This window comes from Podarcis gaigeae, assembly GCF_964106915.1.
Source record: "Podarcis gaigeae genome assembly, chromosome: 1".
In the NCBI taxonomy this organism is placed as follows: Eukaryota; Metazoa; Chordata; class Lepidosauria; order Squamata; family Lacertidae; genus Podarcis; species Podarcis gaigeae.
Window position 1 is genome coordinate 102,390,757 of NC_139678.1, and position 17,325 is coordinate 102,408,081.

A 17,325-nucleotide genomic window follows, 5' to 3' on the forward strand; every position below is an offset into this window, starting at 1 on the left:
GCTTTTATAGTCCTACAGAAATCATGGGGTTGATTCTTTAATTTCTTTTCCCCAGATTTTTTGTACTAGTGTGCACCTCAGGATTATCCCAAGCATGCCAGTCTCTCTCTTTCTCTTTTGTATGATTGGTATGGTTTTGGCTAAAGTGCTAAAAGACTCAAATCAGTACTAGTATATAGTACAGGCATCCCCAACCTTCGGCCCTCCAGATGTTTTGGACTACAATTCCCATCATCACTGACCACTGGTCCTGTTAGCTAGGGATCATGAGAATTGTAGGCCAAAACATCTGGAGGGCCGCAGGTTGGGGATGCCTGATACAGTATATAGACAAGGAGAGCTGTGTGACAAAATGTTGCCGTTTGTTTGTGTTATGTTTGTGTTATCTGAACTGTGGGCCGAGACAGTTGAAGAATAAATGCTGGCATCAAATATAGTTCCTGCTCTCTTTTGGGCCTTACTTCAAGTAGTTGTTGCTTTTGAACATTTAAAAATGTGATCATTCTGCATGCATGTCTGTGATGCATGAAGCTTCCAGATAAAACTGAGTGCTTGATGGGAGTAGCCCCATCTCTTGTCTGAAATATAACACTGCCCTGACTACATTGTAAGGCAGCTGAAAACATAGCCCCCGACCTAAAATAGTGTGCAACAGAGAACTACACTGTAGGCTTGTTGTATACTACTCTCTCAGCTTCGGCCAACCTGAAATTCAGGTTTGTTGTAAAACACCAAGAACCTGACCTGAAGTGTGTTCTTCAATGCAGAGTTGTCATAATTCACTCTTTTCAGTCACAGCCCCTCTCAACCTGCATATGGGGACAGTGAATTACAACTAATTTGGAATATTTGTTAGGGTTTTGACTTTGAAGTGTTTTATACTACAGTGATACCTCACGATGCGAACGGGATCCATTCCGGAGCCCCATTCATATCCCGAACGGAACGCAAGACGCGACGGCGCGTGCCCGGGTCACGTTTCATCGCTTCCGCGTGTGTGCATGGCATCATTTTGAGCACATGCATGAGCGGCGAAACCCAGAAGTAATGCACTCCATTACTTCTGGGTTGCCGCGGAGCGCAACTCGAACACGCTCAACCCGAAGCACATTCAACTCGAGGTATGACTGTAATGAGTTAGAAAGAGCAGTAACTCTTCTCTTTGCCGCTACTTATTCAGTGCCTGGCGAGCATGAGCAGACCCCTGGTGCTCAGTCCCATCTACCAAATCTGTGTGACGGGGTGAACTCCTGTTGCTTTGTCCCAGCTTCTGTCAACCTAGCAGTTTGAAAGCACACCAGTGCAAGTAGATAAATAGGTACCATTGTGGCAGGAAGGTAAATGGCATTTCCGTGCACTCTGGTTTCCATCACAGTGTCCTGTTGTGCCAGATGCGGTTTAGTCATGCTGGCCACATGACTGATAAAGCTGTCTGTGGCAAACACTGGCTCCCTTGGCCTGAAGCGAGATGAGCGCCGCACCCCATAGTTGCCTTTGACTGGACTTAACCGTCCGGGGGTCCTTTACCTTACCTTTACCTACATTAGCATCTTGGATTACTCTGTTGGTTTATATGAGCTGCTCTCAGTACTGTGACTTGGATATAGCTAAAAATCACTTCTCAGTTTGAACCAGGAAGTGGCCTTTCTCGGCAATGTTCCTTTCTACACTTTGTGTGACTAGTCCAACCACTCCTTCCACTCAGTTATCAGGTTTTTCCTTCCACCAACTCCTTCAATCTCTCAATATTCAGTGCTATTGAATTATTATGGGCTGCTTGGGGGGGGGTCCTCCTCTTTGGTCTTTTTTGGTAGTTTTTTGTACTTGTGCACCTCAAAGCTTTGAACTTCAAGGTTACTGTGAATCTGCTTGTACCTCTCTTGTGGGTGAGTTTCAGTTTTGGCTACATCATCCTGAGTATAAAACTGGAACTGATATTAGTATATAAACACAATAAAATATTTGTATTAAAATAATGTGACTAAAGTTAGTTATAAGTAAGTCCCTTTTGAAGCCAATGAGATGAAACACCACAGACAAATTCTTGCTTTCAGGGTTTAATTTTGGAGTAGAGCTCTGTATTCGATTCTGTGTTCAACCCTGGAACATGTGAAAAATGACCCAGTATATCTGAGCCTGTGCAGAGCAAATTTTCTTCACCCTGAATCACAATTCATCAGAATTACGAAGTTTCCAGATAAGAGGCTGATAATTCCTAACAGATTTGAATCCTTGGATTTCTTTTTCTAGAAATTTAAGAACTGCATTGCCTTACACTTACTTCAGTACAATATGTATCCTGATCCTATGCTTACTTGGACTTTGCTATTTAATACATGTATTTACAATTACAGACTAAGTCACAACTAATTTACATGTGATTATACTCACTGTTGGCAACTGAATTTACTATAAATATGTTCTCTTAAAAACTATGCCACAAGAAAGCTGTGCACGTCTTCCAAGTAAATTTTGTATGCTTAACCCATGCATTTGAATTATTAGTTTGGTTTCTGTGTTGTTCCTTTTAAAATTGCAGATGAATTCCATGTATATTCATAATCAAAACATGACCTGAATAGTTATCTGTACTACAGTTTCATTTCTTCAGTCTCTGCTTTTCTGCTGAGTCAATTTAACTAACTAAAATAAGCAGGAGAAGCATGCTGTGACTGTTCAATCTATATTTATTACATACATTAAGGGGTTCTTTCTTTTTAGATGCTGAATGTGTAATTTCCTGCTTCTTATTTGCACTGTTTTGCAGTAGGCATTCTGTCTCACTATGTTTGTATGCATTCAAGTGTGTTTGCTTGCAAACACGCACACAAACAAACAAACAAATAGGGCTTTTTTGCTAACCCCCGGTCAAATGTAGAATATTTTCTTTTCCAAGTGAGTCTTTATGGAATGTAGTTTAATTCTATAAATCTTTCCCAAACAGTGAAGACAGAAACCATATATCCAGTATATTGCTGCCATTTAATATTATTTGAATCTCCAGAACAAGCTGCTTTTTTCTGGAAAGCAAGAAATCTTCTGACTCTAATCAAACCAAGTTCTAAAAAACATCGTCTCTTACATTTGCCTAATATCACTATTACCTCACTTTAAGTCCCTCATTACCTGTTTAGTTTAATAAAATACAATTTCAGGAATACTGGGTCAGAAACAACTAGTAACTTATTGGTTGTTGTCAGAGGGGAGCACCAGTAATTAGTTACATTTTCTAGGCTACCTTTCTCAAAAGATTAGTGGGAAATACCGTAAATAATAGCCACACCTACCTGGTGTCAGTGATCCAACTAACAGAAGAGGGTAAGACCCAGGTACCTGATCATTTCAGTCTTATGTACACTGATAATAGTACAGTCATACCCTGGATCCCGAACGCCTTGCAACTCGAACGTTTTGGCTCCTGAATGCCGCAAACCTGGAAGTGAGTGTTCCGGTTTGTGGATGTTCTTTGGAACCCGAACATCTGACATGGTTTCTGCGGCTTCTGATTAGCTGCAGGAGCTTCCTGCAACCAATCGGAAGTCGTGCCTTGGTTTCCAAACGTTTTGGAAGTCAAATGGACTTCTGGAACAGATTCCATTCAACTTCCAAGGTACCACTGTATAGGTAAGGGGGTAAAGATCCTATATAAAGGCTTTCATAATTTCTATGTGTATAGATTGCCAAATTCATACTGCCCAATTATGTTGCAGTCAAGTAATAAGCTGTCTGTCTTCAACACTTGTTTAAATGGATTCCCTCCCCCCCCCCCAGTTGTGTGTAAGTGTAGTATTGTCATACATAAATAGACAGCTATCATTTTGAAATGTTCCGTGAGCAGTATGAATACTTTCTTTTACTACATTTACAGTTGCTAGCACTATTCAAGATGTTTGTCTTCTGGGCCTTCGTATGTTCTGTGCCGCATTTATTCCTGGAGGAGGGAGGAAAAGAAATTGAAATTTTAATGCTAAGTGGCTTAAGCTTAAAAGCACACACATGCTCCTATTTTTACATTGCTAAAACCCTGACACTACTGTCTGCAGTCCAACTTCAAACACTTTTCAAGGTTAAAAGGCTTGACAGAAAGTAGACTTGGTCTGAAAGTGACATTCTTAGCTGAAGCAAGCACTTTGTGCCTACTAACAGTGCTAGCTAAAATTTTTTTGTAAAATCTCCATAGACAATTATGCAAATTACTACTGCTATTTATCATATTTGACAAGTCACAGATAATAAGAAGATGGTTGAACTTTATTTCTAGTCAATACTATTAAATACTTGTGAAACGCCTGTCACGAGAAGCAGTTAGGTATATGGAGGGAGTACCTACATGTGGCGGAAACTCCTGAAATGTATTTTATTTAAATTTTACCTAAACATTGGCATTTAAAATAAAATTGGGCTCTTTTTTCTTTAAGTACTAATCTGGAAAAGAAGCTTCCAGTAAACAGACCCTAGAAATACTTGCACAGGTCCTTTGCATTGCCTCTTTCAGCCATATGTAGCCTCGCTAAACATCCTACCACATACAATTCCATTGACACCTTTCTTCCAATTCCTGTTGTGTATTATATTCTCTGGCCTTTAGAGTTGCTGTCCAGCATCACTGACAACATATGTACGCACATCATTTTATTTGTTTTTGTTATAATATTTTTTATTAAGTTTTCCATTTTAACAACCCAATCAAGTCACATTAAATATTCCAAATTATACAAATACATATTATAAAGTCCAAATATTTTGCCAAATTATAATTTTTTGTTGGGGCTTCCTATGCTTCAAGTTCAGTGGGGTCCAATCATCTTATGTTTCTACTGCCTTGAGTTTCCAAAAGTTCCTTCTTTGAGTCCTCCTGTTGTTATCCTTGCACATCATTTTATTTGTATGCTGCCTTTCCACACTTCAAATGATGCTCAAGGCAGCTTACAACATGAAAAAATACATAACTACAACATAACAAAAGTAGTCATAAAACAAACAAAAAAACGTTCAAAAATAGACAGCCAAACTGAATATTTTCCACGTAAATCACAAGATCTGAAATAGGTACAAAGGAACCAACGTCAACAGCAGCAACAATCCCCCTGCCAACTTCTTCTTCTTCTTTCTTTGGCGATCACTTGTAGCCGAGTAAGATTGTCTTCTGTAAACACGGTTTTAACAACAGCCCCCCACCCCAAGAGTCCATGCAGCAGCCTCAGCTTTTCTGGCTGTAGTGTCAGGGCCCCACCAGGCCAGGGGGGGAAAGGCCTGCAGGGCAGGGAGCAGGTCTGCCAGGACTCAAAGCCAAGATGGGAACATAAAGAGCTACCTTGGACCAGTGCTCTGACTCTGTCTATCCAGCTACATTGACTGGAAGCAGCTCTCCAGATTTTCAGGCAGAAGTTTTTCCCAGCTCTTCCTGGAATGTTGTGTATCCAAAGCATGAGCTCTATCATTAAGCTATAGCCCCTTTCCCACAGAGAAGTCTCAAGCCCAAAACAGTGTTTCAGAAAACAGGCTCACACCATTCATCCAGTTGGTAAAACTTGATAGTAAAAAAGGCAGCATCAAGTCCAGGGGCCTTTTCTAGTCCTGGGATGTGGGGGAAAGAGTTTGTGGCTATATAGTTGAAGGTGCTGCAGCATCACCTGTTTTGTCTTAGGCTTGGTGAATTGGGCCTGAAACAATGGGAGATGTTTGGTGCCTGGTGCCTTGCTGTCAGTTCAGAGACTAATCTGTAGTAGTTTGTGTATCTACCGTATGCTGTGTGTCTCTGTGTGTAGCGTTCTCCCTTTTCTCAGCCACCTTGACAGGATGGAAGCCACCTCTTGAGATCTAAGGCAGCACTCTGGGCTGGTTTCCAAGTGAAGTGTAGCAAACATAGCAGACATTGGTCCGTAAAATAAATAAAAAACATCTTGTGCACACATCTTGAGTGTGTTCTAGAAGATAGTTGAAGGACATACTACTTATGCTTAAACATGTCCTTTTGTTTTATTTCAGTTTCTGCCCTACCTTTCGACCCAGAGAGGTCTTCTAGACAGCTTACATATAATAATAAATGAATCTCAACTGCTTACATTCCTTTGTGATGACCTATCCAGCCTTAATTCCCCACTTCTCATTAGGTCCCTGTGACTCTTTTCAGCCCTTCTCATTCCCCTGGTTGCTGACATTGAAGTGGTAGTTGCCTGGCTACAAAGTCCTTATATCCTGATCCATGGTGATGTCCACCCCAAGGGATGGTGATGGCCCAAGCAAGATGGAAATCGGTAGGCCCAGAGTTGTGGAAAAGATAGGAAGGTAAGGCAAGGAGCAGCCAGGCCTTTGTACAAACACCAAGGGGCTGGGGCTGGACTGTGCTCAGCGGTCCTACAGCTGAGGCCCAAAACACAAGTTGTCTCAGTGCATCTTGGAGCAACTGCACTAGGTAGTCATGGTGGAAACCCTGCCTCTGATTCCTGTATGTGGCCAGTTAAAGAATTACTCCCTTTTTCTGCAGCTGGTGACTTTTTCCCCCCTAATATAAGCAGTGGGATTTCACACTACTTTGAAGAGAGCTTGTTGGGGTTTCCTGATCCTCCAATGAGTCTCCAGTCCATTCAGCCCCATGGCAGAAGTTTCTCCTTGGGGTTCGGGGAGTATGTGGAATTGGTGGCCCTAGAGCCTAAAAGGCTGCTTTTGTGGGAGTCTTCTGCAAGTGAGGATTCCTGGTTCGGGACCATGACACCTCCTCACATTCCCTCCAGGACTGCAGGACTTTTCACCTTCTTCCTTAGTACTTCAGTGTACCAGTCCTGTGTAGGGAGAGGTAAAAAGCAAGGTTTTTTGTTTTTTTTTATAATATTTTTATTGATTTTAAGAAATACAGAAAAAAAGAATAAAGGGTAGTTATAAGAAAATAGAATAGAAGAATAACAAATTTCCATGTTCTTTTTCCATCAAATCTAAAGGACTTCCCCACATCCTCCAAACCCTGCATTCTCTGTCATATAAAACATCAGCAATTTGTTAACTTATTTCAAAACTTATTGTATCTTCCATTTTATCATGTTCCCTGGTTTCAATTTTACTGTAACCCAATTCTTGTATGCTTTGTATTAAACACAATAAAGTTGTTTCATTGTTTTACCTCTAAATTCTTGTGTCTTAATTTTCATTTCATTAACTTACATTTGCTGAAGCTAGAGTTTCCTAAAAGGTGCATTTTTTTTAACATTCATACAGCTTATAGTGTTTTTTCAAATAGTCCTTAAACTTTTTCCAGTCCTCCTCAATTGTTTCTTCTCCCAAGTCTCGGATTCTGCCAGTCATTTCAGCCAATTCCATATAGTCCATCAACTGTGATTGCCATTCCTCCAGCGTGGGTAAATCTTGTGTCTTCCAATATTTTGCAATCAGGATCCTTGCTGCTGTGGTAGCATACATGAAAAAGGTTCTGTCCTTCTTAAACACTCTCTGGTCCACCATGCCCAGAAGGAAGGCCTCTGGTTTCTTAGGTAAGGTAAATCTCAGTACCTTTTTTAGTTCATTATGGATCATTTCCCAGAAGGCCTTCACTTTTGGGCAGGTCCACCAGAGATGAAAGAATGTCCCTTCCGCCTCTCTACATTTCCAACATTTGTTGTCAGACAGATGGTATATCTTAGCTAGCTTGACTGGGGTCATGTACCACCGGTATACCATTTTCATAATATTTTCCTTCAAGGCAGTGCACGCCGTAAATTTCAAACCGGTGTTCCATAACCTTTCCCAGTCTACAAACATAATGTTGTGCCCCACATCCTGCGCCCATTTTATCATGGCGGATTTGACTGTCTCATCCTGTGTATTCCACTTAAGCAGCAAGTTATACATTCTCGAAAGTAATTTATGTTTTGGCTCTAACAATTCAGTCTCTAGTTTCGATTTTTCCACCTGGAATCCAACCTTTTTATCTATTTTAAAGACCTCCTGAATTTGCGCATAGTGCAGCCAATCTCGCACCTTGGTTTTCAGTTTTTCCAAGCTCAGCAACCTCCAATTGTCTCCAATTTTTTCAATTATTTCCCAATATTTAGGCCAATGGGCCTCCATGTTAAGTCTCTTACGTGCCTTGGCCTCCACCGGTGAGAGCCACCTCGGAGTCTTACTCTCCAGTAAGTCTTTATATTTTGTCCAGACCATCAAAATTGCTCTTCTGACAATATGATTTTTAAACAATTTGTGCACTTTAACCTTGTCATACCACAAATATGCATGCCACCCAAACGCATTGTCAAATCCTTCCAGATCTAGGACGTCAGTGTTCTCCAGTAAAATCCAATCTTTCAACCAGCAGAAGGCTGCAGATTCATAATATAACCTCAAGTCTGGCAGGGCAAATCCCCCTCTTTCTTTCGCATCAGTTAATATTTTGAACTTTATTCGGGGCTTTTTGCCCTGCCAAACAAACTTAGAAATATCCTTCTGCCACTTTCCAAAACATTCCACCTTGTCCACGATCTGTAGGGCCTGAAACAAAAATAACATTTTCGGCAATACATTCATCTTTACAGCAGCTATTCGGCCTAACAAGGTTTAAAGGGTAAATATAATCAGCACTCGTAACCTGAAATACGCACACAGCAATTACATGCAGCAAGCTGTGGTTAATGTGTTTTACCTGCATCTGTTGCAGAAACTATATCTCTTGAAATTATCCAGTGCATGTGTTTGTTTTAATATATATTAAAAACTAGTCGCTTATTTGCTGACTAATGAGTAAAAATCATCGATCTATGCATTTGTAATATGGGGTAGTATCTGATTTCTGGCAAAGACTTAGGGCTGTGCGCAAGTTGTGCTATCTGTCCTGTAAGCCCTGTTGGTTGCTTCAGCGCAGGGAGAAGTGTGATGTTTTTCACGTACGTAATCAGAAATTCAATGAATGCTCAAAGTTTCTGTAGACTAGTGTTTCTATTTTGAGATTGTAATGGAATAAATTGTTGCAGAATTAATTAGATTAGGATTACAACGTGTTAACGTACCAAGTTGCAGTTGCATAAATACTTTCATGCAAAGCAATGAATAAATGTAGGAATTCCCTTTGAAAGTGCAAAAGAAGAGGCCAATATTCATCCAAGCTGCCTAATATAATCTTTATTCCTGTCTTTTCTCTTGAATTCTTAAGCATTCTCACATGTTTCAGTTTTAATCTCTCTCTCTCCCTCTATCTCTCAATACAGCCAAGATTCAAACAGCTTCTGTAGGCGTGCTTGAATACATGTTTGACTTCCTTTAAATATTAGAATTATGTGATACCACAAACTGCTTTTGAAACTCAACTCTGGATCGTGAGGAGGTGCTACGTGTGGGGGAAAACACAAATACTAAGTCATCTAGGTTGTGCAGAGCTTTGGACCCTGTTCCACCTTTTGTGTTTCCTTAAAGTTTTTACTAAAATTTATTTAAGAGTTACACTGTTGTCTTCTGCAGTGCACCAATCAGAGCAAATAGATAACAGACATTACTTTCATTTTAATGGTAATATTACTTAGCTGCTTGTGTTTTGTCCCCCATCAGGTATTCATATTGGAGCTGTATCATCATGAGAGAATCACAAGAAGCGTCCAGGAGTTCCTTGGACAATGAATGGAAGAAGACAAGGAAACAGAAAGAATGTGGCATATAAAAAGGATTTAATACCTGGAGTTCTTGGCCGTGACAAATCTTCAAAAATGGGACTTATTCTCTCAAAATACAAATTACCTTTCGCAGTCATGCTATTGAACTAGACGTAAATGTTTTTAATCTCTTCTTGGCCAGTAACAGAGCATTAATGGATTATGATTTTCCCAAGTTGGAAACATTCATTTTTACCCATTTAGGATATCCTTATGACTACATAAGGAATAAAACATTTCATACTTAATATTGATCAGAATGGGCAACTGACTTGCAAAACAACAAAAATGGCAGATTTCATCGACTGAGCCAGAGCTTCCCAATGCATTTTGTACAAACGGGGAGTCGCTGTGCTGTGCAGCCGCCTTCTGAAGGCCATGATGACATATAGACTAAGGATATCATCTTATTGTTGATATCTCCGAGGAGGCATAAGCAGTATCAAAAAAAATGAATGGAGGCAAGGAGTGTGACGGTGGGGACAAAGATGGAGGGCTGCCTGCAGTACAAGTCCCAGTTGGTTGGCAACGGCGGGTAGATCAAAATGGAGTTCTGTATATTAGGTAAGCATTCACGTCCATGTTGGAATAGGAAGTTGTTCAGTTTAAGTAATTCCACGAAAGGTGACTTGATAGCCAAAGTTCTCTTTCTCCAACCCTGAAATGCATTACCTCACCAGACATCGAAGCCTGGATAGAAGAACTTTTTTAACCATCCTGAATCTTCCAACATCCCACTTCATTGGATGTCCTCAAGTTCTTGCGCTACGCAAGAGGAAGAAAAACCTTTCTCTATTCACTTTCTCCATCTCCTCTTACATGCATTTTCTCTAAACTTAAAACACACACACACACACACACACACACACACACACACACTGTAATCATTCCTCATAGGGGAGTTTCTACTTTCCCTATGCAGGTGGGGGAAAATTATGTGAGAACTGCTACCCCTTCCCCCACTGGCTGAGAAACACTTCCACTGCATCCTGTGGCCTCTCATCTACACTCCTGGGGAACATAAGATTAGATGCTAAGACAGGCCTAAAAAAATGTAGCTCAGAAGGATATTGCAGAATGTGAAATTCCATTCCATTCCCAGTTAAGCAAATTCTTCCTTGGAATTTCTCCATACACAGGCCCAACAAAACTGCTAATGCTTGAAAAGATGGAAAAGATTAAAATATAATTCTCTCCCCTCCCCCATTTATCTTTCTATCTATCATCTATCTATCATCTATCTATCTATCTATCATCTATCTATCTATCTATCATCTATCTATCATCTATCTATCTATCTATCTATCTATCTATCTATCTATCTCTACCTAATTTGTGTTTATCCAAGGTTTACTTTCTTGAGTAGTGGCTCCTTGTGTAGGAGCTTGAATTTACCATCAGCTACCGTATTTTTCGCTCTATAACACGCACCTGACCATAACACGCACATTGTTTTTAGAGGAGGAAAACAAGGGAAAAAACATTCTGAATGAAACAGTGGATGTATCATTTTTGTGCTTCATGCTGTGGCCACAGACATGTGATCTGATGGTGAATTTGGGGTGACCCAATGCAAAAACCCTGAGAATTCCTGTGGATCCATGCTTTGTAACCACATTTTTGCACCATTGCAGCCCCAGGCAACAGTGGGTGCGTGATTTTTTTGGTGCAGGCTGTAGCCGTGGACATGCTATGTGATCTGATGGTGAATTTGGGGTGACCCAATGCAAAGATCCTGAGAATCCCTGTGGATCCATGCTTTGTAACCACATTTTTGCACCATTGCAGCCCCAGGCAACAGTGGGTGGGTGATTTCTTTGGTGCAGGCTGTAGCAATGGACATGCTATGTGATCTGATGGTGAATTTGGGGTGACCCAATGCAAAGATCCTGAGGATCCATGTGGATCCATGCTTTTTAACCACGTTTTTGCACCATTGCAGCCCCAGGCAACAGTGGGTGTGTGATTTTGGGGGGGCAGGCTGTAGCCATGGACATGCTATGTGATCTGATGGTGAATTTGGGGTGACCCAATGCAAAGATCCTGAGGATCCATGTGGCTCTATGCTTTGTAACCACATTTTAAGTGGGGAGCGAAGGAAAAACAAAGAAGGGACATGAGAGGGGTGTGCAGGGAAGCAGCTGGCTAAGAATGCAGGAGAGGGATTTAACGGGAGGGAGGAAAGAAAGGCAAAAGTTTTCCCCCACCCAAGCCAGCCATCTCTTTCTTTCTCTCTCTCTCTCTCTCTCTCTCTCTCTCCCTCCCCCCTCTCTCTCCCTCCCTCTCCCCCAGTAGCACCGGAGCACTCTGCTTTCCCCTCTGCTTGCCTGGAGGGGAGGGGCTTTCCCTGCTCTTTGTTCCGTTTCAGCAAACACAGCAACAAAACAGAGGAGGGTGGGCAGTAAGACCCTGAGGCAGAATGCAGGAAAGCAGCCACTTCCTCTTTTCAGGTTTCCCTTCTCCATGAAGCACGATTTGATTTTTGCCTAATTTTTCGGCTCCAGGGACCACACATTCGCTCTATAACACGCACAGACATTTCCCCTTCCTTTTTAGGAGAAAAAATCTGTGTGTTATAGAGGGGAAAATACGGTATATACAATCTAACCAACACATTTACTCAGAGGAGCAACCTCATTGCCCAGAAACACTTTAAAGACTGAGCATATTCCTATATCCCTAAAGAACTGTCTTCTAAGACCATTTCCATTCATTTCAGATAAACATCAGTTTCCCCAGCTGGGTTTGTGACTGTTTTTTTAGGTAGACCTATATCTATGAAATGTCTGTTGCATAGTAGGACTTGGGTCCTGCTATCAATTTGGAATAAACTTGTCTTTAAAAAGCCTGTCTAAGCTTACACTTCTTCTTTTCTTCTTTATTTATTTGGAGGAAAACCTTTTATTACTTGAAATAGGAACTTCTGGAGATTTAGGCTCTTTTAAACAGTACGAAATGTGAAGCTAATCCTCTGTGTGTACTAGTTCCTCAATCCTTCTGTGCATTATATGTTATCCTGTGCATTATACATTAATAGACAAGCTGGTACCCTGCAACATCCAAGAGAACAATGGAGCAACTTTGAAATGCCTAGCCTTGAGTTCTTGTTAAAATGTAGGTTAGAGAAACGTAAGTTTGATGTAAGTTTGAACAGAAATTACATTAACTTTTCTGTGGAAACTTTTGCAGAATAGTGAAGCTGTACTCTCTGTTTGTGTGTGTGTGTTCCAAACTGATACATCAATTGTATGTAAAGTATTTTCTAGCAATATTCATTAATGTGCATATTTTACATTTTTCTTATTCTTTCAGTCCTAGTGGGTCTTTATTGTCCTGTTTGGAACAGGTTAAAACGTATCTGCTGACTGATGGAACATGCAAGTGCGGTTTAGAATGTCCCCTCATCCTTCCCAAGGTAAAATCGGATAACTGTGAACATACTGAATGAAAAATGAATATGTGTTGAACTAAATATATTGTTGTAAAATTTCAAAAGTCAGTAATTAAAACAAAACCGTTTTGAAAACAAGATGCAATACTTATTGGCGTGGTTCACATAATTAATCTAAACGGTTGTTTAAAGGTGAATGCTCAGTGTATTTATTTATTTATTTATTTAGTAGGCTAAGTAAGTAAATTTATTTGTATAAAACTCTTCATCCATAGATCTCAGGGCTACTTGCACTTTGACGTCCTTTCGAATTGCTAGGTTGGCAGAAGCAGGGACCGAGCAACGGGAGCTCACCCCATCACGGGGATTCGAACCGCTGACCTTCTGATCGGCAAGCCCAAGAGGCTCAGTTGTTTAACCCACAGTGCCACCCACGTCCCCTATACAGTAGAGTAGTGGACAGCAAAATTGTAGTGGTCTTGAAAACCACAATTTGTCCATTGCTTTCTTTTTCCTGCAGTGGTGCTCTTTCCTGTGTTTCCTCCCTAGTAGCAGTTAGTGTGAACTCTCTTAGAAATTCAGTTTGCCAGATATACAGTAGTAGATAAGGAAGAGTGTGCAATGACCCAAGGTAGAAGAATATATAGTAAGGCAGAATAAGCAAGGTGCCCTAAGGGAACTTATTTATTCACAAAATAAGATAAAGATATCTACAAAAAGATAAAACAAGAAAATCAAGAAAGAATCACAACCATACTTTAAAACATACAAAAGTTAAGATACTAAAACAGATTAAAATTACATCAACTTTCTAAGCATCTGGGTAGGCTTGCCTAAAAAAACATGTTTTTATCAGGCACCGCAAAAGAATACAGGGAAAGGCTCCTACTTGATCTCAATGGATAGGGAGTTCCAAAGAGCAGGTGCTGCCACTAAATGGTTAAGTTCTTACAAATGTGGAATGGGTTTTATGTGGCACCTGCAGTAGTGCCAATTGAAGTGGTCGGGAGTGCATGTGGGGGGGGGGTACAGTAATCTCATAGGTAAATTGGTCCCAAGTTGTTAAGGGCTTTATATGCTAACAGTAGGTGGTGCTGTGGGTTAAACCACAGAGCCTAGGACTTGCCGATCAGAAGGTTCGAATCCCCACAACGGGGTGAGCTCCCGTTGCTCAGTCCCTGCTCCTGCCAACCTAGCAGTTCGAAAGCACGTCAAAGTGCAAGTAGATAAATAGGTGGGAAGGTAAACGGTGTTTCCGTGCGCTGCCGTTCGCCAGAAGCGGCTGAGTCATGCTGGCCACATGACCTGGAAGCTGTACGCCGGCTCCCTCAGCCAATAAAGCGAGATGAGCGCCGCAACCCCAGAGTCGGTCACAACTGGACCTAATGGTCAGGGGTCCCTTTACCTTTTCCTTATGCTAACAGTAAGATATTGAACTTGGTCAGGAAGCAACTAGTGCAGATCTCTGAGCACAGGTGTTATATTCTGACAAGGCCTTACTTCTGTCAGCAATTCTACACTGCAGTATTCTACACTGACAGCAGCTTCAGGTTCAAGCATGAGTGAAGCCCCACATAGAGCGCATTGCAGTAAACCAGTTGCCTTTTTTTGAATGACTCTTAAACTTGAATGAATGGAACATGGTCTGGTCTCCCAAATTGTATAGAATACTAGCACTACATGCATCTCATGTAGGAATCTGTGACTGTCAAATATCCGACAAAGCAGACTTGACAGCCACGTGGAGCAAGTTTCCCTTTAAATTCATATCATCCTGAATAAAGGAAATGGCATTGAAAATGCTACAAAAATGGGGTCTAACTCTACTCCCCTTTGCCCACATAAGTGCTGCCCCCCAATGGAAGAAGATGCCTTCACCCCAGTATGGCTCCCCTTTATCACATACATAGCCCAACAAGACAACGACAAGAATCCACCAACAGGATACAAATCAATCTGGCTAACCTGATTCAAAAACATCCACCCACCCCACTCACACATGAAAACAAAGTTCACCACAGCCAATCACAAACAACCACACCTTAAGCCAACCCCAACCTCTCTCACCACCAAAGGAAGACAAGCAAATAGCAAAGAGAACCTGCACACGCGACGCTGACACCAAACCCCACACATACATTGAGTAAAATAGAAACATTGCCACCCAACCCCACTCACCATGGCCCCCTCCACCTCTCCCCCCCCCCTTTTCTTCTTAATCTAATACTAATGTCTCAACAAATGAAACTGATCTGTAGAAAATGTAACTTGAAAAAAGAGACACTGCACATACTTTTGTAAATCAATAAATCTTTAATAAAAAATATGTGGGGTTTTTTTAAGTGCTCCCCCCACCCCCGCACCTGATTGTAGGGCTGTATGTCGCTGGGGGTCCCGTCAGCAAATGTGATGGGCCTATACAAAGGTGTACACGTTTTGGGAGGAGGTGCTCAGGGAAATGTTATCAAACTGGAGTTCTCATGAGATGATGTGGGGTTGTGGGATTTTTTTATGCAAGGTACCACAATTTGTACCAGCAGAACTTTGAGCAGAACTGTTGGTTCTCCAGTCGTCATCCACTACAAGGGCAGCTCAGAATAAGTGTGCCTCTACTGTATGTTTTGAATTTTGATTCCTCTAACATGCCCATTATATAATCAGATTTTGAAGAAAATGAGAGGCGCTTCCTTTTTTTTGGGGGGGGGTGTTAGTCTCTTAACCCAAAAAATCATAATATAGTGTTTCTGTCATTATTTTTAAGGTATTTAATTTTGATCCTGGAGTTGTTGTGACACAAAGAACAGCTGAAGATGTTAAAGCAGATGAAGATGTCACTAAGCTATGCATCCATAAAAGGAAAATTATTGCAGTGGCTACACTTCATAAGAGCATGGAAGCACCTCATCCTTCATTGGTTCTAACTAGCCCTGGTGGTGGAACAAGTAAGTTTGGCTTTTCACAAGTGGGAGGAAGAAATTCAATGTTAATGTTCAGAAGTAAGTAATGTAATAGGGAGAATTAATCTTCAAAAGTTGTTTATTACAAAAATAGATATGTTAAGCTATCAAATCTTATGAGGTGATTTTAGAGGACCATATGTCCTTTTTACACCTTGCAGAGTCATTCCACTTTACTCCACTAATCCTAAATCACCCCCTCCTAGGTCCTGGATCATATATCTTAGTGGAGCCATGGGTCACTGATGGAGTATGTGTGCAGAAGATCCCATGCTCCATCTCTGGTACTTAAAATTAAAAGGATCTGAGGTAGCTACTGTTCTGGAACATAGATTTCCTGGAGATTGAGAAGAGACTGCTAGCCAAGAGTAGACGGTTGGCATCCATCTGTCTCGGAAGACGATGGAGGCATGCACCTTTGGGGGTGAAGTCAAACTGTTGGAAGTGGACAGGACTGGGTTTTTAAGCAGAGGTTGGATGGTCATCTGTCATGTATGTTGAGATTCCTGAATTGCAAAGAGTTGGACTAGATGACCCTCAGGATCCCTTCTAACTCTGCAACTCTGTGATTCTACCCCAATGCAAAAGAGCTTAATATGTGTGTGTTTTCATAGATAGGTAGATCAGTGTGGAACTTCCATATCTTGGGGAAATGCTGACATTCTAGGCACACACCAGACCTGGCATCAAAATGCAGCATCCTTAGCCAGCTGCACTCCACTGGTACCCACTCCTATGCAATTACCCATTTTGGGCCTTCCGTGTTCAGTGTCAATAGAGGGAATAAGTTCATGCCCTCCCAAACATTCCTATAGCTTAGTGCCGCGCAGCTTTCCTCCTTCAGTCATCCACATTTGGCCTAGAACAAAGTTGGGAAAGTACAGCCAGGTACTGAAGATCAGTATCCTACCGCAGCAGGGGATATCCTAATTTTCCTTTTTAATAGCTGGCTGTTTTGAAAGTTTTTTATTTCATTTATTTATTTTATTATATTTATATGCTGCCTTTCTGTCAAGGCACCCATGGTAGTTCATAAATATTAGAATAAGGAAATGTTGCAAAATATTCTTGGGTCAGATTAGGAGCTGATGAAATGAAGTCCCTGCCCTGGGCATTTTTGCCTTCTCTTGGGTCAGATCGGTCTTAAGCAGCCCCAAGGCAACTCAGGAAACTGATAGTTGCTGGTTATGCAGCTGCTGGCCTGGATAAGGCATGGTAGGTCACATTTTGATATAAGTATATTGCCCTAAATTATTATTGAACAGAAACAGTGCTGGCTGGGACTGATGAGAGTTGTAGTCCAAAACGTCTGGAAAGCACTAGGTTAGTGAAGACTGGCATAGGAATA

General features: G+C 41.2%; 1 protein-coding gene across 5 annotated transcripts in view; it reads left to right on the top strand.

Annotated features, from left to right (window-relative positions):
• Positions 1-17,325, top strand: part of MBD5 (methyl-CpG binding domain protein 5) — a 109,504-nt gene that overhangs the window by 60,579 nt on the left and 31,600 nt on the right. For 2 of the 5 annotated variants that reach the window (XM_083703640.1, XM_083703643.1), the window contains exons 3-6: positions 6,134-6,288; positions 9,529-10,193; positions 12,942-13,044; positions 15,782-15,962. In XM_083703640.1, coding sequence (XP_083559766.1) covers positions 10,081-10,193; positions 12,942-13,044; positions 15,782-15,962 — 397 coding nt within the window. In that variant the 5' untranslated portion in view covers positions 6,134-6,288; positions 9,529-10,080. Of the gene's footprint in view, positions 1-6,113; positions 6,289-9,528; positions 10,194-12,941; positions 13,045-15,781; positions 15,963-17,325 lie in introns of all 5 variants that reach the window. The other 3 variants (XM_083703639.1, XM_083703642.1, XM_083703641.1) reach the window with 2 other exon arrangements.